Raw genomic sequence first — 24,746 nt, 5'->3', positions numbered from 1 at the left:
GCTTTTGTATAATTATAAATATTGATAAGTGATAAATTTAGTTTTTAATTTATCAATGAAAAAAAATTATAGTAGAACATATTCATAAATATGATATTTATTAAGTAATAAGTTGCCATATGAATAAATATAATTTGTTTAAGAAATTAGATGAAAAAATAATTCTTGAATTGAAAAAATGCATGTTTCTATTCTCTGAATAAACACACACAGCAACACATCTATTTCAAATTATAAAGTTTTTCTTTTTTTCAATATTAAATATTTAATTAAAATGAATAATAAAATAGTACAATGACAGGTGATTCGTAAAACTCAAATTACATTCTCATTTTCTCATATAAGATTACAATACCCGAACGAATCAGATAGATGTATTTTATACGAATACATAGTTAATATAAATTGTGCTTCACAATGTTATTGAGTGAAAATGCCAAATGACCGATTGTGGTAATTACACTTGTCTTATTATGCATAAATGTACTTTTCAATTAATAATCTTTCTTAATAATGATCATATCTTATCACCTGTTTAAATAATTTCAATATACAATAATAAATAATAATTTATTCTACGAATTTTAATAATTTTTTTGTACACTAGTAAATTATAATTGTTAGACTATTATACAAAAAGGGATTGTCTTATTAACGTCGTTTTAACTCTGTAAATTCTCAAAAATGTAAATCCTCAATTTAGAAATAAGATTTAACATATTTTGAATGAATAAGAATTTCTTCTGCCAAATAACCGCCTTGTTATTAATGTTCTCGAAGTCATAGGGATAATTTTTCGATTTTGTTCTTCTAGAGCATCTGGCAGTGTTGCTTTTGTTTTTATCCCCAAGTGAACATTAAGAGCGTACGTACAATTAATGTACGTTTATTTGAATTTTGCTGTTAGTGTGGACAACGAATTGGCTCGAATTATTTTTCCAATTGCAAATTTTCAGAATTTTTGAGAAACGTTTGAACTAGTAATGCACTTAAAATTGTATTTACCGTGAAAAAAATTATTCGTTAAATATCAAGATTATATGTAGTATAGCAATAATGATTACAAACGTATATTAAAACATTTACAGGATAAAGCTGAGAATATTATACTAAAAACATTCATTAATAAATTATAATAAATAAATTTAGCATTTTTAAGTATATATAAAATTCGCGCTAGAACTGCTATTTATAAGAAAAATCTACGTCTGGGCTGAAAAAAAAGGTAAATAAAATTTGTATAATTCATTTTTTTAACTTTTAGCTTGATTTTCGACTGCTAATACCAAAATGTCACTCGAGTTCCATTAAAAAAAAAAACTCTGCTGTAAAGTAAAAAAAAATACTTATTAATATTATAGAATAATCGTTATTCCATTTCCTTAATGCTTCTTGGAAATTTCAACGTGATACCTGTAAAACGTTATAAAATTTTTTGCAGAATCGTACTTCTAAGTTTGTATCTTCCATAACAGTAGCGCAATCTTGTGAAAAATGTGCGAAATGATAAGGCACTTGTTGACGGAGAAAAGATAAATTGTAAGTTAAAAGCAACCGGCGTGCAAGAAAGAAAGCCTTAAATACATTTTTTCCACAATAATCAAATACAAACGTAGTTGTAAAAAAATTTGATTTGTAAAATTGTAAAATGGAGGGTCAGTGCCAGTGCGGAAGTATTCATAACGAAGGAGAATTAGGTATACAGTATAATCTTTATGAGAAGATAGACTTGCAAAATATTAAATGCCTCAATGAGTTAGTAGAAGGCTCTGGAGCAAAAGTATTCAAATCATGGGAAAATCGTTTGGATCATACAGAAGTATGTATAATAAGATGTACGAATCTGTCAAGTTTTAACTTAATTTAAGGGTTGATACGTCTGTTTCATGTATCAATTAAAACAAATTGCAAAATATTTAGACATTAATGAATGTTCTGTTAATATATGTATATGTATATATATATATACATTTAATTTACAACTATTGCGATACAATAAATGTTGTTTGTTTTCTGCAGTTTGTGGAAAGTGATGTGGATCAAGAGCTTCTCTTTAATATACCGTGAGCACATTTTTTATTACATACACATTAAATTACGCATATATTAAAATTTAAAAATAAATTTTGTCTACAGATTTACAGGAGATATTAAATTAAAAGGACTCATAATTGTTGGTGGACCCGACGATTCTCATCCTTCAGAGGTCAAATTGTAAATATTATTAATTTTTTGTAAATTTTTTATTATTTTCTAAATAGCTTCAGGTTGTAAATATTTAATTGTATTTATGTTAGATTTAAGAATAGAGAAGGAATGACATTCGACGAAGCTGAAAGCGAACCCGATCAAAAGTTTGAGTTATACGTCGATCAGCATGGCGTACACGAGTATCCAATAAAGTGAGTTTGCAAGCTCTTTTTAGGCGTATCAAATATCTTGGAGAAACAAAATATATTGTAATATTATAATTGGTGTAATTGAATGGATATTTTCCACCAAGTATTTTGAAACACTAAAATATAGTTTTTTTTATGTAGCATATTTCTTATCTTCTATATAATTGTTAGCTTATTAAAATTATTTCATTTTCAGAGTAGCTAAATTTTCTTCGATGCACTACCTTACTCTGCATTTTAGTACTAATTATGGAGCTGAAAGAACACGAATCGACTACATTGGTTTAAAAGGAGAGTGGACTCCTGGCCACCGACACGGTGTAACTATTTGCACGTACGAGGCTTTACCCCAACACAGCGACCACATTACCGGAGAAAATCCTTTCGACGGCTTCACAAGACAAATTTCGTAATTACCAACAACGATTCTTTGTGATTATTGTCAAAAATCTTCCAAGTCGGATCGTCAAACGATACATCCTTTAATTTATACAACCAACTTTGGAAGTTGTACCAATCCACCAAGTATTCGAAATACGTTACTTTCGTCTTTGTGTTTCAAAAACAAAAACATTTTAATATTCATATACCAAGAAGTACAGTAAGCGCTAACTTTCCAAATTTTATAGAATTTTGTACATAAATGCGTATGAGATTTATATTATAAAAATTATGAGAAAAAAAAAAGCAAAAATATACACTATGTTATGGGTTTCGAGAATCAGTCATGTAAATAGCTTGTGAACCATCAAGTTATATTTAAATAATAATTATAAAGTATGAACTTGCAAGTGCATTATAAGAAAAAAAATGTTCAAGCCATGTAAGAATCATCGAATCGATAATAGAAAATATAAAAGTCACATTAAAATACGAAATAAGCAGACAGCATATTTTTATTTCACATTAAAGATATCATTGAAAATTCTTTGTCAACTGGCCGTCATAGCGGAAAGCGCGCGGGCGCGCGAGAGAGAGAGAGAGAGAGAGAGAGAGAGGGAGTCGAATGGTAATATTGTTATTAATCGGGAGGGAAGTTGGGACGATGCGTGGCTCTTAAGGTTCACTTTTAATGCGAGTATTCGTACGAGCGCCCCAAGGCTGTACCAGGACAATAAAAAGCGCTAATTTTGATGGGAGGCTGGGGCGGTAGGAAGGGGTGCGGTAGCGCCCGACGCTCCTTTCTTCCATCGTGCGTTCGTTCGCCCCTTGTACTATAAACGAACCACGTCGAGACTTTATTTTCAGCGAGCGGACAAATGCGATAAATGCGGCCCACCGCCGAGTCGACCAAGACGACGACGACGATTAAACGACCAAGATCCGCTAACGAGGAGGGAAAAAGCCGCGTATCCGATGTAATGATAGAGGGAGTAGCTACGCGCGTTTCGGCCACTCGGACGTAAAAGCACGACGAATCGTCGATGATGACTTGGCGCAGTTGAAAACGGAGCATCGACGTGCGATGATGGCCCACCACTCGTGTTCAATAAGTAACAAAGGATTGCTTGCGCGCTTATATCGCTAAGTTATTTGTAAAAGACGCGAGCCGCGCTCTCCGGATACTCCATTATTTCAACCGGGAGGCCGAATTTCTCTCGACGGCTATCTTTGTAGGTGGGTAAGGTTGATGTGATGGGGTGTGGTGGGGTGGAGGGAGGGGAATAGCGATGGGGCAGCTGGGAGGGGGACCGAGGAGGAGAGGCCTCGTCGGTTTCTTATCGTTTGGCGCGTACAAGTCGCGAATGTGACCGGTCGCGCTGATTTTTACCAACCAGTTGTTGCTTATCTCCTTCCTTTCGGCTCCTCTCTTTACACGTCTTTTCTCACTTTCATTCATTCATTCCTTTCTTTATTTTTGTTTTTGTTTTTGTTATTGTTATTGGCCGTTTTGTTAACGCGATGGCATTCCTGGTCTTTGTGAAGTAGCGAGCGCATAATATTTTTAACGCGGACATCGCACCGCGTGGAGAATCGGAAGTCAAATGGTTGGCCGCTGAATCCAGGAGGGATCGAGCATTATGTGGCCTAAATAATCATCATAGAATTGTGCACAAGACTTGACGTGTGAATAATTTGCATGAAAAATTAGCGGAAGCGCTGCTCCGCAATTCCGATAACACGAAACGAATCGAGCTTGGTTAATTAAGGGCGTCGGATCGGTCTACGCTAGAGGATTTTCATATAGCACGGTGAGTAGGAAGGAGAGGCAGAGGTATTAATTGCGGCTCGTTTATGAGTTTATGAAGATCCGATGGTTCTCGATCGTTACAAGAGCGTTAAATGTTATTGTTGTGAAATGAAAAAGTATCGGGCGATTTGTTAAGGAGGACTTGGGCGTCGCGAGGGAAAGGCCTCTGATATAAACACGGGGCCGCCTCGTCCACGGAAAGTGTTATAAAATTGTTGTTGTTTCTTTTTTTTTTTTTTTTTTTATTCTGGCCACTCGAATGTGCTGGCCGATTAAATATGCGCGAAAAGCGTTGGCGCTGATTTATGTAAAAGTTCCATGACACGGCGAGGTTACTCATCGCACAATTAATATATGTGCAAAATTCCGTGGTAAGGAAAAAAGAAACGTCGAACCGGCGTTCCTTTGCATTGTTCGTTCGAATAATGATTTGCTCGCAATAAATAAGCGGCAGATATCGACTCTGAGTGAATAAACGACCCGAGTTCTTCTTACATTGCCATAATGAATTATTGGCCGCGGAAGGAAGTGAGACGTGGTGGGGCGCGCCGAAAGACGACGACCTGGAGCAAAGTACGGTCTAACTAGTGTGACTACGTGGGTGTGTGCGTGAATGCGCGCGTATACACTAGCGCAAATACCAATACAACTTCAGGTTGTATAAAAAATTTGTTTGAAAATTCAAATTGGGCAAAAATCCAAACTTCATGAATAAGTCGCGAGATCACTCGTTCGACAAATAATTAAAATATTTCGGGTTATATTGGCAGTAATATTCGGATTAAGACTCGCCGCGATGTTGGTCGTGAGGCGTCAAGTCAGCGGGGAGTAAGAGAAATAGAGCGAGGCGAAGGGGGAGGGAGAAAGAGATAGGCTTATCGTCGATCTCGCGTGCACGAAAAGTCATTGGCAGACAGACGAATGCATGACGCTCCGATAATGAGTATCGGTGCCGAGAGAGCGAAGCGTGCGTTCTTTGCGCCAGCGACCGTCCTCGTTGGGCCAACCCATGGCTCGGGTGCGCGCGCGCGCGCGCGCGCACGGGCAAAAGGTCCGTTAAAAGGCAAATTGTGCCGCGTTCAGAGTCCCGGAGCCCGAAATAACGGCCTTTTCGTAAGCTCGCCTTATCTCCCTGTACACTGAAGTCGAAGTGCGTGTCAACGGGGGAGGGTAACAGCTGCAGGCGATGGACGCCACGACGTTTCCAAGCTTATCAAAAACGTTTCTCCTCACTCTCACGCATTTAGACAATTCGGTTTGCGTACTCGCGTACTTCTCCTCCGTATCGTCTTTGTCTTTGTCGTTATCGTCGTGTTCGTCGTGGTCATTGTGGTCGTCGTAGGTCGTCGTTATCATTATCATCAGTACTCTTGCGCAGTTTTTAACGGCCCGTAATATCGGAATTTCTCGAGCTTAGCTTTCCGATGCCCTCGGAGGCTCATTTTCGACCCTTAATTCACTTTCCATGGCTGTCAGCTGTATCTCGCCAGTTGCGGCACGACAAATTTGCTCTCGACGTGTCTACGAAATTCTCGATAGAACCTCGTCGGCCTTTTCATTTGCGTTATTGCGCTGATGCCATACGCTTCGTCAAGTCATGACTTACTTTCTCATTATTTCATTATTATGTTTTTATTCGACAATAAATCACGTACTTATAACCTACACAAATTCTTTAAGACTGAATAATATACACACTTTACGTATGAAAATTTGACGAGCTGAAAGCAAACGAGTAACACTGCTAATGTGAAATTTCTTCAGCATTATTCTGCATTCTATTAATCTTTACCGAGTATCTTATTTCAAACGAGCTTGTCACAGTGACATTATTGCACGCGTGTGCGCATTTAAACGAAGATTTAAGGCTCGTCCGATATTGATTATAAATACGAAAATCCTTTTCGCTTCAAGTATTTCTACTTTGTACGATTGTTATAATATTACTTTGACTCGGTGCCACTTGTATCATACTTTAGAGAACAAAAGAGGAAAATTAATCTAATTGACTAATCGTCAATATTTATCGCAATACGTACGTAATGTATTAGAAAATGTGGATAGCGGTCTATTGTTTTAAGTTTTTAAGTTAAATAAAAGTCAAACGTTATTTAACAATGCTCTTTGTAGGAAAATGCACAATTCCTAATGGCATGCTACGTTCACATTCATCTACGTACAATTTTTATCTTTTGTAACATGACACGCGCGCGCGCGCGCGCGGAAATGTTAGTTTTCACGTATTAAAATGCCTACACAGACATTATTTCCTTATCAATTTCGATAAAATTCGATGCATCTACTATTTAATCGATGCTGTTTTGTTTACCTTCTAATAAACGAGTCCCACTAAAAGTAAAATTGTTGCAAACACTTCAAAATTATGGAATATCTCACAATTGATTGTTCTTATTTAATTGTAAAAATTATAAAAATAACTTAAAATATTGAAAGTAGGTCATTCTCGTTATCGATATTAATCTGTGATTTATAAAATATTTTAATTCTCGTTTGAAAAGTAATTATCAACAAATCTTTATTGATAATCAAAGTATAGCATCCGCGAAACATTTTACATGCGTTCGAAGTTTAAAAAACTATAGCGTACACTTTTTAAACATTTAAAAGGTAGCTTCAACAATAATAAATTTACCGACAAACGCGCTGTTATTTATAAATTATTTTAACAATCTAATGATTTATTCGTAAATAATTAAAATGAAGAAAAAAAAACGAATAAAAAGTACCATAATAAAAAATTTAATTGAAACAAGAAATAAAACACAATCACTAGAATAAATTAACTGAGATTTATTTTATTTCATTGTTATGTTATCAATTTCAAAATACACACAGATAAATTAACGCCTAAATACAATTGTTCGGCAATTTAATTGAGCTTATTCGACCGAATTTATTAATTTATAAAAACATAAATCTGCTAAATCGAAAAAGTTATTGATAAGATATTATTTGACATAATCGTTTGAGTGAATGTTTAATGTAGCATTAAGATTTTTAATAATAATAATAATAATAATAAAAGAACATGATTTTGACCAACTTTCTAGGCAATCTACAAATTTAGTGTTTTCTTATTGAAAAATTCGTTTTCAATGTGATTTGCAATATCTATTATATATTTTTCCTTTTTGTATTGTCGGCAATGTGAGAGTAACAAGCAGTTGGAACATTTTAATTTATAAAGGAATTAAAAAGTCAATTTGCTTGGCTTAGTAATCGAGCGATTTATATAGAAAAAAAATTATAATTTCTAATTGAAAGCAGCATCGTTAATAAGATCAGATCAATTTCACCAATTAAGGAATATTTTCGATCGTAAGGAATGAACGAGTAAACGATGAAAATCTCGTGGAGATTTAATTTCGCAGTGGAAAGTTATAGTCAGAAATAAGTCAGATGAATATAGATATATTAGCTGCGCATGCGAGTGTACACATTTAGGACGATTGCGGCGACGATTCATTTGCTGTTTATTTTTTCCCCTTTTCTTAACACGGCACTTTTAGCATAAAGCCGCCGCGCACGGATTGGCAGACTCACGTGACAATCGAAGTGAATCAAGCAACTATAAACAACGAAACCGCTCATCATTGCTCTTTATTGAGCACTTGATTTCAATTTCTTAAGGATACTTTTGTAATTTATTTAAAATACTCGGAAAAATATTATCCGACATTTGCCAATTCTAAGCAACAATTATTTTGACAAATAAGCCCATTCATTTATAACGCGGAGACAGTCTTTCTCTTTAACAATTGTTTTGTCCATTCTGCTTAATCAATTAAGTTGCGGGTCGGTCAGAATATCTAAAGTTTTATTTCACCAACCTTAAGAAATATATTACCAAATGCTTAAATGCCCAACAAATTATATCAACGTTATTTTTTTCGATAAAAAATTTTTAAAAAAAATTTCAATCACATCTGGAAGCTAATGAAACATAAGGACAGATTTTATAATAAATTATCGAGCATATACTTCTTCCATGTTTAAAGATGCTTTAACGTGAGAAATTAAAAAAGTTACAATTGATCTAATGAATTTACAAACTTACCAAAGCAATTGTAGAATCATCTATCACTGTTATGACTATTACTAGAATATGTTAGTAATTTGATCGTTTCGTAATGAAATAAAGCATGCACTTTTAAAACGTACGTTTGACGCACATTGTAATAAATATTAATATTTTAGATATATAACTATTGCTTGATTGGTCTCAAACTTCGTTGCAGTGATTGTATTTTAGAAAAGAAAAATCACTAATAGACTAATAGGATTATAAGTTTACGATGATTTACAAATGATTTATCCAAAAAACCATTATACATGGCATCATAAAATACTGTATATAAACAGTGAGAATTTGAAGCAAGAAGCTTCGTCATTTTCATTAGTAATATTGTAAAACATAAAGTTAATAGGCCAATGATAAAACGTGCCATTAATTGTATTCAAACGTAGAAAATTGCTTAAATTTATAAATACCATATAAAGATTTTTTCTTCCGCGAAATCATATTTTAACTCGAATCCCTAAAAGTTGTAATCTTTCTTAATCATACGATTTCATTCGCATTCGTTCGTATTATTAATATATGAATTACATTAGTGCCCTCATTATATAATTGTTTGATAAATCCATTGTGACGTGATAAAATGCATTCCAATGAAAATTAACTATTTTCTTCGGCTTTCAATCACGAAATATTATTATATTAAATAATATCTCAAAAATAATTCTGTTTTTCTGTCATAGTGATAAATCACTCTTTTTTTTGCAAATGAAGTATTGTTAATACTTTTCATAAAATCGTAACAACTTCAATCTTACAAATACTTTTACATGACAGATTAATAAATACATATATATGTATATATTAATGTTGCTTTTTTCATTTTAATAGTGTAATAGATGAATGAATAGATCATACTATTCTATATAATATAATCGTATGATTTTTAAAGTGCAAAATGTCTTGTGCATAAACTTATCTATAAAGTGAGATGTTTTGTAAAAACGCTCATGTATCTAAATTATATATTTACCATTGCTAATATAACACACCCAAAAGCTATTTATACTATTAAAAAAAATTATATATATAATAAATTAATATAAGAGTAAATAAGATAATAACAAAAAAAAAAATGTTTAACATTATAAAGATATATTAAAGCTATGTAAAGGCATATCAAGATTATTTCCATTGCCGTTGTTATAAAATTATTTATTTACACAGTATCGATGAATGCCTAAAAATATCTTTAGAGAGCAATTTATTAATTCAATCTCTTCGAAGGCACATTTTAATACATACAAATTAATAATGACTATCAAAAACTTTGAAATATTCTCTTTTATATCATCTACGATCGACCTTACTCTCATTCAACATGACCAATGTGTTATTGTAAAATTTATTACCAAACGAATAGGAAATTTAAGATAATTATCGATTACTTTTTAAAAGAATATAATCTTTTAGAATAATTTAGAAGAGTTTAATCAATTAAAAATCGTTGAGCTTCCATTGTTCAGTCACGAATTACATTACTAAAATCTTGACTAGCAAGTACATATTTTGAAAACAGATAAAGAACTTAGAAAATTGATTGTAAATTATAATTTTTACTACCGAGACAAATATTTCTATAAATTGTTATAAGAGTAAGCTCTTCACTAATAAATTAATGTCATCAAAATCTTATATGGCAGATATTTTAATATACTTGATGTACCAAGAAATAAATGCTATTATTTAAATAAGTCCTTTAAAGATAAAATTTAATTATAGAGCATTAAAAGACGCGAATGGAAAGTTAAAAATTTACCGTTAAAATCAACTGATATAAATATAATAAAAACCTAAATGAACGAGTAAACGAAAATTAAATATTCGTTGGAAATATTTTTTGTTTAGCTATATTATAGATGAAAGATTGTATATTTGAAAGATATTTATATTCCGCAAACTATCGTTCACTTGTAAAATCATTTCAGGCTTAATATTCATATCATGAGCGATACACAGTTTTGAAAAGAAAAAAAGTGAAATATTTGGAGATTGATCTAAGTTAGAAATTAAACAAGAATGAATACGAGAAATACTTGTACAATTAATACAAGAGCTAATTAGCAAGACGTAAGATTAAATACATTTTCTTTTTTATTTATACGAATTTTTATATGAACAATGTCTCTGAGATGATAATAGGAAAATGTAAAGAATTTTAACGAGATTTTCAGAAAATAAAATAGTACTCTGTGAAATCTACTCTAGCATCTTAATGTTCTCACGTGGAATCATAAAACCGCGCATATCTGACACATTTTCCTTTAATTTATTTCTTCAAATAAATGCATCTTTACTCCTCGAAATCATTAAGTATAATGAAATCACCGAATTACATAATGAATAAAGAGCAAACTACGTACTGCTGTGTAAATAATTATAGAAATATTTTCTAAGGATAATAAAAGTGCTTTGGCGACGATAGTAGAACTTTATTTCAAAATAAAACTTCTTATTGAGAATTAATAACAAAATATAGTTAAAGCAACACAATGGAAATAGATTTATAAAAAGTTATTATGGTTTCATAACGATTGAATTACTTATCATGCAGTACAGACATTGCAAAATATATTATCTGTTATACTTAAAAATAGAATATTTAAAATTTTTATTATTATAAAAATATATCGAAATTTTATTTATTAATTCTACTTTTATAGCTAGAATCCTTATCTATATTCTCGAGAATGAATTACATTTTAATTAAGGGATAAGAAAAAAAAATCCTCATTTTCATTCATGGACTGTCTCAGCTCAAGTAAGAGGTCACTCTTAATGTCTATAAATATCCATCTTTGAGAAGAAAATTATTTATTGAACTGAATGATATAGTTTTGCCCCTGTTACTTTTAATTGACAATTTTTTAAAATTATTATATATAAATAAATTATATCATCAAAATGTTATAAAAGACGCTTTATTATAAATACTTTAAAAATGTTGTTCTATATTATGAAATATTATAAACCTTAATACCTATCTCTCTCATTCTATATATATATATATATATATACACATATTTATAGAACAATTAAATCAAATATAGAAGATAGAATGAAATACAATTGACTCAAAATTGATATTTTCATGTCCAATGTCTAATGCTAAATTTACAATACTGTAATACATTATTGAGCGTAACAATAAGGTACTCATATAGATGAAAAATCCTAATACATTGTTCAGTTATATAATGAAATATTACATACGTTCGAAAGAAATAGAATTATTATTATTATGATAATTTATAAACTTATGTCAAGTAATGATTAATATTGATAATCTATCCTGAATGAAACATATTTGCAAAGTTATTACGTAACAGATATGGTGTGGTGATAGCTTACGATTTAGTCTTAGGATTATAGTTGGCTTAAAAACATCTTTCATTTATTATTAATTAAATTCTATGTAAATCAGCATAGGTCAGGGAGCTTTTAAATGAATAAATGTTAATTTAATAATCTCAGCATAGCTGAAAACAATTGAAACCAAATAAAATTGCATTGAAAATTACATGAATAATATAATCATATATAATATTAGAAACGATTGTAAAAGATTAAAATACTGATTTATAAATAATAAATATCATTAAAAAGAAATTAACTCCCATTAACTTAATAATTTGTAGTTGGATAAGGAGAAGAAAAAATAAAAGCATAACATCATTGGGATGATTCAAATGATGATAATTGAACAATTAAACATCCATTTGAATATATTTTAAAAGATATGTATGAAAAATTACTTGTACCAATATTCCTTTTTATCGGACCTAATCGAGATAAGAATGATTTTATGAATATTTATAAAGCTAAATAATTAATGGTACTATGTGAATTCAGTCCAAATAAAACATTTTTGCAGAAATATCATAAAACGCACTAATATACATGGCAGTGCGTATCGTATAATAAATGCTGAACAACATAAATTTCAAAATACATAATATATTTCGGTGTATATATAATACATGTATTTTCGGTTGTAACAATATTAAAATTAATCCACGCCGAAAAATACTTACAGTAGAAGCAAATAAAGTAAATTTCTGTTGTTGGAAGAAAAAGAAATCGACGTCTGACATTTTATCAATGTAATATCATGTTTCTCGACATATTTAATCCTATTATGAGAATTTATTTATTACAAGGAATTTTTAATCTCAATGAAAACTATAGTTAATATAGTTAGTGATGACTACACTTCTATACATCAAACGAAATGTTATAAAAATAATATAATTTATCAATTTATCAATAATTTAACAACTATGAACGAATAAAAACTCATATAAAGTTAAAAAAAATGTTAAAAAAATTTTTATTTACATTATTAATACAATATGTATGTATTAACCGTTCATAATCTTCATGTATAATTAATACAAATAATTTTTTTATCGAATCGTATTAAATCGATTAATTATTTTAGTACACAATCTGCTCCATAACAAATTCTATTATAGATGGCACAAAGGATATTTATTTATTTCAAATATTAAATAACATCAACATTTTCATTTGCATATATGAAAGATGATTGAATAGAACTTAAATGATTAAAGACAGTTGATAGCATAAATTCGGTAAGATGTATTAGTTGCTTAAAATGTATTAATTGTTTTGCATTTGAATTTATTTTCTTTACATCATTAATTATACACCAATCAAATAATTCCATTCGAAACTTGTCAAAACTATTTTTTGTCAGTTAATTTACATGACCTACAATAAATTATCTATGCAGATAATAAAATATGTTTCAATTATATTGGTAAAAAACAAGCAAACGCAAATTTATAGTTTAATATTTTGAGAATTACCAATGTCACATTACAAGTAATAAATTTTAATTTATTTTACAACGAATTGTTTGATTTATTATAAATATAAGAATATAATCGAAAATATATTTATTCGCAGGTATATTATTATAAAATATACTTATAAGTTGAATGTACTATTGTGCATTTATAACATCTATTATTTGAAAAATCTTTAAATAGAAATATTTAAAATCTCTTTCTAAAAATCTACATAAAAATTGATGAATTCCATTTAATCGGAATATTATATATAGATACTAAGAACAAAATGTTGTCTTTCTTTTATTCTTACTATTTAAATAAATAAAAATAAATTAATTAAACATGTGAATTGTATTGATGTAAAATTTAACGTAGCATATTTAAATCTATCGATTCTTTTTATTAAAATTTTATGAAAACTATTTTATTAAAATTAGTAAATAAAATCGATATATATAAGAATGATTTTGTAATGTATAAACAAAGGCTATTTACACTTTCTATACGAAAGTCCAACAAAACACTAACAATAAAAAGTATACAATATATTTACGCAACATCTCTTAATTCGTATATGATAATTATAAATACAACGAATTTATTTGCAAAAGTTGTGTTAATCCATGCTTTATCGTAAGTAAGCTCATTAATTTTAAAGCTAAACTTTCATTGAACTTTTAACTTATTTAAATATTGTACGAGAAGTTCTAAACTGTAAACAATAAATATTTATTGTGAAAAAATATTATTTTTGAAAAGGAAAAATCTTTCTTCTCCTTCGTTCTACAATAGAAAGATAAACAAGACTTTTATTTGCATAAGAAATGACGTGTAACTGTTTTCTATACGTTTAGCCTCACTGCATATTCTATTCTCTCATTAGTATACACTGAAAATCTACAGCATGCAAGACTATTTCTTTTGAATTCCAGCTGACTGCGGAAAATAGCTTTAGAATATTTTGTTATTTCAAGATATGTTTGTCGAGTATAAGTGTAATCTTATCATTTAGAAATCTGACGTAATTTTAAGATCTAAAAACATATTGCTAACATATTTAATACATATTTAACATACCTGCATTTTTGACAATGTAAGCAGATGCTGTCATCTTCACTTTATCAAATAAAATTGCTGTATAGAGTGCAATTAAAACAATAAATACAATGTTTTTTATGGGTTTACCGTAAGAGACGCAATTTTCCGGATCACAGTCTTATACTATACAGGCAGCATATTCGCTAAGGTTTCAATAAGATTGATAATATTTTTTTAATTCAAGTACAATAGCGATATATCGCAATGAATATTGTATGCTAAATGATATGCAAACGAATTATGAACTACCATATGAATATAAAATGTATGAATATAAAATATTTTTATGTTTTGAATAGCTTCAACGATTAGTCAATTTTATCAACTCCATTTGTATGTATACAGATGTTTCGATTTAGATATCAATCTTCTTTATTGTATGAATATTATTTTTATATAGTTATGTAATATAATATGCTTTAACCATAATATATCTTGACAAGTATAACAATTCTAATTTTGAAACTATTTTACAATTCACATTTGTTCGAAATCTCTATAAGATTAATTTAATCTTCATAATTACTGCAAAAACAAAATTTTATAAACCTCATTAATTTAATCTTTATTATTACAAAAACACAAATTATGGAAAACATTTGTGATTTGTTAATATTTCATTCTGTAATAAAATTGGACTTGTTTTAATCAATATAAAACACATTGGATTCTCGACTTTTAGTATTGAATTTTATTCTGAAATTTTTATAATTTCATACATCAATTGACATAAGTCTAGGTAAAATTAGTTAAACATAATTTTTTTTTTAAATATATATTATATTTTTCATAAAAACTTTTAAATATAATCATATAAATAATGCTTCTGTAAATGTATATTTTCAAATAGAAATACAATAATATTTATATGTCGGACACGATATGTAAATGTCAACAAATATCTAGCGAATTAGAGTAGTATAGCGATTTTTCAATTTTTCAAATTAATAAGACTATTTCGAAATATAACAATGCCATGATCAAATTATGTAAAGTACCGTTTATTAAGGATATTTATTTTAAAGAAAATATTATCAATTCATAATGGGTTAATTTAACAATCACATGAACACTATTACAACGACAATTTAAGCTAATAAAGTCATATTCTAGTAACTATTTTTACTTAATTATCTATTTTTTAAATTAATTTAAAACTATTTTATAATACCACGATATCATTTTAAACTAATTCATTCTTCGTAATTGAGGATTCACCTCTTTAGTATTAGCTGCAGTGCTGAAAATAGATAGACATTTATGAAGTTATCTTTAAGCACTGCAACCAAAAACTTTCCTTACAATCTAACAAGGCTATTTACTAAATTGATATAAATTTAAATTTAATAGCTTTTTAATATTACAAATAAAATGACAATTATACATCTATTAAATAATTTGAATAAATAATAGCAGAAGTATGAGAAAACATTATCAGAAATACTTATCCGGAAAATTATCTGTAATTATGTATTTTTAACTAATTTAAAATATTTTTTGAAATATTTTAGTACCTCGTTAATATGGTTTTATGAATTTTTTAAAGAAAAATGTCAGCTTATTTGATATTAATTGATGTTATATGAAATTCTAACTACTAACTCATAAATACAAATCTAAATATCAATAGACAAATGAAGCTTTAAAAAGATATGCAAAAGTGCATTTAAATTATGGGCTAAAAAACAATTGATTAAAATGCAAAACTTAATGTTTATTTGTAAATGGACTATATTATATCTAATGATACAATATTGATTCAATGGGTTTTAGAATTTTAAAAGCAATTATATTATCATTTTAAAATTAATGCATTGAGGGCGATAAACATTTTATATATAAAAATTTCTATCGTGCTAATGAAATATAATCTATAACTTTCCCCGATTAAGTATTTTCTTCTTACATTAAAATTAATATTGTAAATGAAAAGTTCAGTGAGAAAAATTTAATGTTTTAGATTTCACACTTTTGTATAGCTAACATCAAATAAGCTCGATTAGTAAAAAAAAAAAAAAAAAAAAAAAAAAAAAAAAAAAATTATTTTAAGATAATAACAATTATAGATACATAAAAACTAATTTTTTAAAAACTATTTTTTAGAAATGTAAGGCCTATAATTGCATAACGTATTAGGAAGCATTTCTTTCATATGATATAAACAAGTTTTAGCCTAATGGAACATAGAACATTACGTATATCCAAAGCAATCTTATCGCTAGTTTTATAATTTTTTTCCATCTTATTCACGTTGAATGCGATTAAAATGTTAACACATATTTTAGTTATTTTTAGAATCAATATATAAGATCGCATTATCGTAAGCATGTTACATATAAAGATTTAGTAGAGAAAGAAAAAAAGATGATAAGCCATTACACAAGCTACAATTATAGTAATAGAGCAATAATTATTACAACAATTCTACTGTTACTCGTGTCACCACTACTAATATTTCCGATTATCTAATACTAATAGACATTCTTATTGTTATGCTTTCATAGACATAATATCGTGATCTAACAAGAAGTTTGTCGAGCTTTAAAATATAATAACAATCTCGTACGAGACGATAATCATAAATTAAATTATTACATTCTTTATATCATGTGTAATTCAATCTATGTATAAATCCTAATTGTTGTATCTGATATTCAATTATATTGAAATATTAATCGATGTTTAATAATAAAGAATATCGCGATTCCTTAACATTTCCTCATTTCGATTGTAGAGATGAGATTATTATTTGGATAAATAGTTTTAAAGCCATCAAAACTCACCTTAAAACATATAAATTCATCATATATATTATATTTTTTGAATAGAAAATATGATTTTAAAAGTAGAGCAGCATTGTATTAGGTAATCCTATTCATACTCCGCTAAAACGAATCGTTCTACTTTGTAGCCAACGTAAAATAATAACTCTTTTTAAAAAGTTCAAATAGTATAAGGTTTCAATTCTTATAAATCTTATTTAAACTTTTATTGCAGTACTAGTGATATTTTTAAGAGATCTCTTCCAAAATAAGTAAACGAAACGATAATTCTTTTCTTCACAAAGTACAATCAACTTTATAATCATCGTATTTATTTGCATTAATCAGAGAGAGAGAGAGAGAGAGAGAGAGAGAGAGAGAGAGAATTTATTAATTAAATAAATTTGCATACACAAGTATGAAGAAAGTTATTAAACATTTTATACAAAACTTTATATGCCAAACAAATCGTTGCTCTTCTAAGTAAATTTGATGAAAATCTCCTTTTTCTTATGCCAAAATATAATGACTGGGAGTTGTATAAAAAGAAAATAGAATTATTTATTGCATATTTAAGAAACAACTCATAATAATAAATATTTACGTTTTAATTATTCATCTCAGCAATAAAATGTATACTTATCAATCGTTTTAAATAAAAAAAAAGAAAAAAAAAAAAAGAAAACATTTTGCAAATAGGATACTAGTTAATATGTACTCGTTGTCCTACCTCTTTAGTGGCGAAATAAAGAATACAAGTTATTTATGTAAGATATCTGTAATAAACGTAATGTACAATTAATCATAATGGGCATAAGTAGTTTCGGTGATGAATGCATCAAAAATATAATTTTTATAATATATACAACAAGATAGTGAAAAATATTTACGATTGGCAATAAAGTAAAAATAATTTAATATTGTTTCGTGCGTGCGTGCACGCGCGCGCGTGTGTAACGGGTTTCATCGAATGTGTTTGTGCATTATTTTTTTTGTTTAACTTAAATTTAAATTCGTGCACGAGAAACTTCTAGAAAGCATTGGTAGAGAAGAGTTTATAAAATATTATTTTCGATGATCCGTAATCCCAATCACCGCATGTGCAATCGAGTCTTTATTACGGACACATCGAATGCCCGTCAACTTGTAATTATGGAAAAACCGCACTCGAATTGACAGCGATTTGATGCCGGTGCGTGTGTAATGACATTTGATGCTCTTATTGTAATACATAACTGTAAAAGTTACAGTGAATAATATTGGTATATTGTGATACATGGATAAGACAGGTTAGTTACACATGTCGAGTTACATATTTACTAACAAATTTTTAATGTGTTTTTGCATTGATTGTATATTTAGAATAATCAATAAATACTTTACCTTTTCAGTAACATTAATATCTCATTTCCTCATTTATATTTTAAATTTGATCGATAAAAGATTTTTTATGCACCATTATTCTAAAATGTTTTCGAAAAGTAAATTCTGAAAAATATCATATTCTAGTTATATTATCAGAGAATGAAATTTGCATATTCACGTTGATTATGTAACTGATTAGGGTATATTATAAAATTTTTAATCTACTGCATTAAACGGACTTTCTTTAAATATATATATAATAATAATAATAATAATAATGTTTAGAAAATGATTGATCTTACCTTGAAAACGTCCAATAAAGAAACATACATAACAAATACCACAAAAGTATAATTGCTTTTACGAAAGTCAATTTATAATTAAATATTAAATGAATTTTAATTCTAAAATAAAGTTATAAGCTTTGTAAAACTATATAACAAAAAATTATTATAAATAAACAGTGTATGTGTATAATTACAAAGCCTGTTTTAAATTAGTATAATTATAGCAACAATTTTCGTTAATTAATGGAACCTTTTATAAATTATCCGATTTAATACGAATAATACATCTTGCTCAATTTAAAATGCTCTCTCTTTAATTTTCAAATACTCTCGATATAATTGCAGTACTTATGAATTAAAAAAGCAACAACAAAATCGTGCACTACTATTAAAAAATTATTAATTAATTCGCTATTCTATTTTCATGTGCTCTATATTTTTCCCTTATTAATCATTGGTTTACATATGAATCATTGTTAAAATTACGACGATAATTTACTTATTCGAACGAAAATAAAAGCAGAAAGAAAGCTTTCTTCTTATGAACTTTGTTTTACGACACCTCGGGTCGAACAACGACGAACGTATTGAAAATGGTTTTTATCTTGTCTCATTTACTTTGTACTGTTTAGTTAATTATCATATAAGATGAAACAAAAAAAAAAAAAAAAAAACACCAAGACTACAATCAACATTATCTAAAAATAATGATAATGAATGTATTGATATAAACATTTTATTAAAAATTAATTTAACTGCCAAACGGCTTACTCTGCTAAAACGGCTTATTTCTCTATTAAAATACGAACGTTAGGCATTATTTCCTAATAATTTTTATTCAGATTTCGATTTTTCATTCATTACTTGATGGAATGAGAAAAAAATTACAATAAATAAACTAACACTGAAACGAGTAAAAATTTAACGGTATTATTAATTACGTGCTTATTTCAACGTTAATTAGTCATGGCTACTTTTAATATTCATTTATGATCAATAATGTAATTTTAAGAAATTTTTCCAAATAGGAGTGAGAAAAGAGAGTGCCATTTCATTAGTATGTTCCTTATCAGTGGTTAGCGTGCGAAAGTAAAAAATTTACATGCTTGAATAATAGAAGGGAATGGATTTTACGTAAAATTGTCATCTAACGTAAAAAAAAAAAAAAAATGAATTTGGCCCTATGATTAATATTTAAATGGTTTATTTATAAAAATTCGATGATAACGTTGGCAAACTGTAGAATAAAGCACGGCATTTGCTGCTAAAAAGTATTGCCGAAGTATTATCGGATTACACGGTTATTATTATTGGTTGGTTAAGTTTTACAATGAGTACGATCAATGTACTAATGTAAGTGTAACATTCGAGTAAAAGATGTAAAATCTTAGGCTTACATGCATATAAATAATTGCATTCTTCCTTATTCCGCATATAATTAAGAAAATGTTTTTCTTTTCGTTGGTTATCGCGGCATATTTCCGCGAGAGAATTATAATTTTGCTTATTTTACCGATATAGAACTTCGTTTGTATCAAGATAAACCTTGATACTTAGTAAACTGATACGTATGTATGTGGCGCGTAAAGCTTAGGAATAAATCAAATTTTTTAGTACGCAGTCATGTTTAGTTAAAATAAATCATCGAGTTTTTGGCTCCTGATATTATCAGGCTATATTTTATTTATTATTTTATTTATTTTTTGCTTTTATCTTTATATATATATATTTCATTTTAGCATTGTTATTTATTGAGAGAGAGAGAGAGAGAGGGAGATATATATATATATATATATATATATATATATATATATAGAGAGAGAGAGAGAGAGAGAGAGAGAGAGAGAGAGAAGATTTTTGTCCCCGTGGTCGATGATTTGCTTGTAACTGATGTGACGAACGAATGCTTCAGTGAAACGACAAAGTGAATAAAAAAAGTTTAAGATCGCATAAGTTTCATCTCCTTCGATTTACGCAAGATTTGCAGGTAGACGAAGCGTTTTCTCGGACAAATAGCGATTTTGTCGAATAGGCAGGCCAGGCCAGTCTATCTACAATTACATCCCACTACTGCTCGCCGAATAGTGGAGCCGTCGACGGAGCGACGGCAATTTATCTAATCGCGAGTACATCTATGCGCTTTAATGGCGAATGGGCATTGTATATGCCGTAATCAACTTGCCGTATATATAAGAAAAGAGAGAGTCTTTCGCAGATTAGTGAGAAGCCGTGGATTTATATCGAGAATAACGGGGTATAAAGGTTGTATGGTGAGCGGCGATGGGGGTATCGGTGGTGGGGGAAGGGGGAGCCGTGGCTTTGCGGGTGTACGGTAGGTGGGCGCGCGCGTATCGAGGAGTGAGGGGGCCGCAGGACTTAAACACAGCCGACAATTATACGGGAAGTTCGTGTTCGGCATGTACGAGGGAGTCGAGGCACCCGTGGTGGAGATTGCGCGAGCCATAACGAGAGAGAGAGAGAGAAAGAGAGAGAGAGAGAGAGAGAGAGAGAGAGAGAGAAAGCGGTGGCCCCAGTCGCGGGGTGTTTTATCGTTAGGCGAACGGGAGAGTCACCGGGAGACACAGTGGCCGTGACGCCTGGGCGGTAAACAAAGCGAGCGGCGCTGCGACAGCCGGACGCCCCCGTACGATCCTCGCGGAAGGGACGGCTCCGTCGCTCGCGGGCAGGACGATCCACGGGCGAGTCGCGGCGCGAGTCCGGGTGTGGTGGTAGGGAGGGATGAAGGGGTGGGGGGGGGGGTCGAAGACAGTCCGTAGACCGGAGGTAGATGGACTCTCGTGCTCGGCGAGCGGCGTCTTTGTCGGCGACGTCGTCGGCGTCGGCGTCGGCGTTGGCGTTGGCTTCGGCTTCGGCTTCGGCTTCGACTTCGGCTTCGACTTCGGCTTCGACTTCGGCTTCGGCGTCGGCATCGGCGTCGGCGTCGGCGTCGACGGTGACGGTGGCGGCGGTGGTGGTGGCGGCGGCAGCGGCGGCCGCCCCCGGAGCGCGAAGCGACGTCAGTCGACGTCGGGCGCGCGAACCGTCTTGTCGGCCGGGAGCACCTCCTCGCTCCCGATGCGGCTCCGATAATTCGACCCTCTCTTCTCACGCCCGCTATCTGTCCGCAGCGATGAGATCGGCGCCGCGCGCACGCGCACCACCGAGCGCCAACTGACCGGCGGGAGACCGGGCCGAGGGTGCCGCCAGCGAGAACCTGGAGGGAGTCTCCGGGAGGTGCCTGCGGGAAGCTCGAGGATGACGCACGTGCCGGAGAGAAACGGCAAGAGGGCCACAGTAGCCGCAACGGCGGCGACGAAACACGCCGAGGCCAAGCGAAATAGTACGGAGGTTCACCAGCCCCCGCCGCCCGATGGAGGTTGGGGATGGGTCGTCGTCTTCGCCTCGTTCATGGTCCACATCATCAGTGAGTATACGTGCCCTCGCGTTGACCGCTATCAGCTTTGACCGCGGCCCATTACGGACGTCCTCTCTAATTTTGAAGAACGCGTCGACGATGCCCGTCCGCGCGGCCCGATCCCCCGTCCCCGTCCCCGTCTCCTCCCGCCTCCTCCCGTTTCCTCCCGTCCCCCTACCCGGATAATCATCGGTGCCTCGGAGGTAGGGCGGCACAAAGCGAGACGCGACTTTTTTTTTATCATCAAAGGCCTATTCAATATCTCCGGGCTTTGTAAGCTTCGGCTCTAGTCGACGACGGCGATGACAGTGCGCTCGACAGCTCGATGTCAAATATTTAGAGCACTCTTGCGAGTAATTGTCTCGTGTGCCTACTAAGGTGGACATTACGATGGTAATTAGGTGAAATTTATCCTCGCTGCTGCTCCCCTCTCGATTTTTCTCGGCTATCCGGTCTTGATAGACGATTGCCGCCGGCTGCCTTATAACAGCTAAGACGATAATTTAAAGCGACTTTCCAAGGCTTTTTAATGAAATAACTTAATCCAATCACTCAATAGAGATCTGATTTTTCGTTCGCATAATTTCACCGTTGCTTGATAATATTACACACACATAAATATATATACATATATATATGTAAAAAAAAAGAAATAATAATAAATAATGCACAAATCAGCGTACTTTGATCGTTGGAGGAGCATAGATTAACTTTTCGTCCGAACTAAAGGAGGATCAAACAACTTCTTAACCCCTTAGTTCCAGCATTGCAGCTCTTCGGCATTTCCGCATTTCAGCATTTATTTAGAGCGAACAAAAAAAAAAAAAAAAAAAAAAAAAAAAAAAAAAAGAAATTACGCGATTGGAGAATCCATTAAAACGAATCGGATATTAAAAATATTTATCAGGCTGCTTCGCCAAATAAATAAAACGCTCACCCTTTGCACGACAAACCTAAAACATATTTAATACAAATCATATTTCACCATAAGAATAATCGAGTGCATTAGACGAATAATCACGCGGCGCGTGTATGCGTGCGCACCTGAGCATGCACGTACTTACATGATTACTGTAATTGTGCGTTGAAGAAAGATACCTTAGCCTTTGGGCGTAAATATTTAGTTTAGAATGACCGCTGCAATTATATTTGGCACTCGTTCTGATTCGCACTATTATAAATAATCTTCGACTATAATCAATTATGAAATTCTATTAATCGCTATCTTGCGCTTCAAATTTTATTGTTCGAAATATTCTTTATCGTATCGGCATATTTCAGACTTAATCGATCGATCAATTATGAATGGAATTTAACTCACCTTATCAATTATCTCATTTCGATTTATTTACTCACGAAATTTTTCACAGGCTCGGAAAACTGTGCCCGAGATACTTCGTCTTGAATTGCCGTTGCATAATGCGTGAGCGAACGATTATTATATAAATATAATACAAAAAAAAATAAAAAAAATATCAAATACATAATAGCTTTGTTATATTAAGTTTGGAACGAGTTCAACGATTAATTTACATTTTGCTTTAAGAGAATGTGAAAAAGCGTGAAATTTTTATTTTGTTTTTTTGTTTGTCGGCATTTAAGTAATACAAGAACTCGTATTCGAGTACGAAGGAAACGTACTCTTTAAATAATATATTATTTCACAACATACAAAGTAATAACATACAAAAATAATAACTTTAAACAAATGAAAAACAACCAAAACTAGCTTTGCCTCTTCGTACATAATATTCTAAATTCGTAATAAGTGTTGTGTTGTCGTAAACAGTTTCTTAATTATACTTTTATTTTAAGAATTTATTCTAAAACACTTTCATGCTGCATTAAACGTTTAATTTGCAAAATAGCATTTAATTTCGTCCATACGCATTTGAATATGTAAAAAATTGTTGCGGATAAAAGAAAATTCAATGATGTAAACAAAACTTTGTCCTAATTGTATTTATTGGACATGTGTACAGTCATGAAAACATTACAGTAACCTACAACTTTCTATAACTATAAATCCAATCATTTTCTTACAAGAATATGTATGAAAATATATTAGTATTATCAAAAGTATAATAATTACTTTACCTAAAATATTTTGATATAAAAAGCTTCGTATCGTGACGGAAGACTTCTTCGACAATCAACGATAATGCGCAACGTATAGGTCTATTCACGATACAGATCTACATTATCTTCACATTGATTGTTAAACATATTAAGAAATAATTTTTTCTTCGATATTGAAAATTAATTATCAATAGTAATAATGAAAATAGTCAGCAAATAGCGTGGCTTATGTTA

The 24,746-nt window shown here is 31.1% G+C and overlaps 2 protein-coding genes across 3 annotated transcripts in view; both read left to right on the top strand.

The window, feature by feature from the left end:
* The first annotated feature begins 1,372 nt into the window (after positions 1-1,372).
* Positions 1,373-2,820, top strand: LOC105368728 (PITH domain-containing protein GA19395). The gene is made up of 5 exons (XM_011507812.1): positions 1,373-1,819; positions 2,020-2,063; positions 2,137-2,214; positions 2,298-2,402; positions 2,596-2,820. Exons 1-5 carry the CDS (start codon positions 1,649-1,651, stop codon positions 2,810-2,812), a joined length of 615 nt encoding a protein of 204 aa, XP_011506114.1. The 5' UTR covers positions 1,373-1,648; the 3' UTR covers positions 2,813-2,820.
* Positions 2,821-3,544: 724 nt separating this feature from the next.
* The window catches only part of LOC105368727 (Monocarboxylate transporter 1), a 38,456-nt gene continuing 17,254 nt past the window's right edge, over positions 3,545-24,746 (top strand). The window contains exons 1-2 of one of the 2 annotated variants that reach the window (XM_011507811.1): positions 3,545-4,016; positions 22,147-22,442. In XM_011507811.1, the coding sequence (XP_011506113.1) occupies positions 22,274-22,442 (169 nt within the window). In that variant the 5' untranslated portion in view covers positions 3,545-4,016; positions 22,147-22,273. Of the gene's footprint in view, positions 4,017-4,091; positions 4,592-22,146; positions 22,443-24,746 lie in introns of those variants that run through there. The other variant, XM_011507810.1, reaches the window with a different exon arrangement.

Source organism: Ceratosolen solmsi, unplaced genomic scaffold (genome assembly GCF_000503995.2).
Source record: "Ceratosolen solmsi marchali unplaced genomic scaffold, CerSol_1.0 scaffold1, whole genome shotgun sequence".
Taxonomy (NCBI): Eukaryota; Metazoa; Arthropoda; class Insecta; order Hymenoptera; family Agaonidae; genus Ceratosolen; species Ceratosolen solmsi.
The sequence above is the reverse complement of the archived record's forward strand: the minus strand, read 5'-3'. Positions and strand labels throughout refer to the sequence as shown.

Bases quoted from the DNA above. Each gene is read 5' to 3' on its own strand.
- LOC105368728 (XM_011507812.1), top strand. From the start codon at position 1,649: ATGGAGGGTCAGTGCCAGTGCGGAAGTATTCATAACGAAGGAGAATTA. The intron at 2,215-2,297 runs GTAAATATTATT...TATTTATGTTAG, and splicing joins CATCCTTCAGAGGTCAAATT to ATTTAAGAATAGAGAAGGAA. The intron at 2,403-2,595 runs GTGAGTTTGCAA...TTTCATTTTCAG, and splicing joins GTACACGAGTATCCAATAAA to AGTAGCTAAATTTTCTTCGA.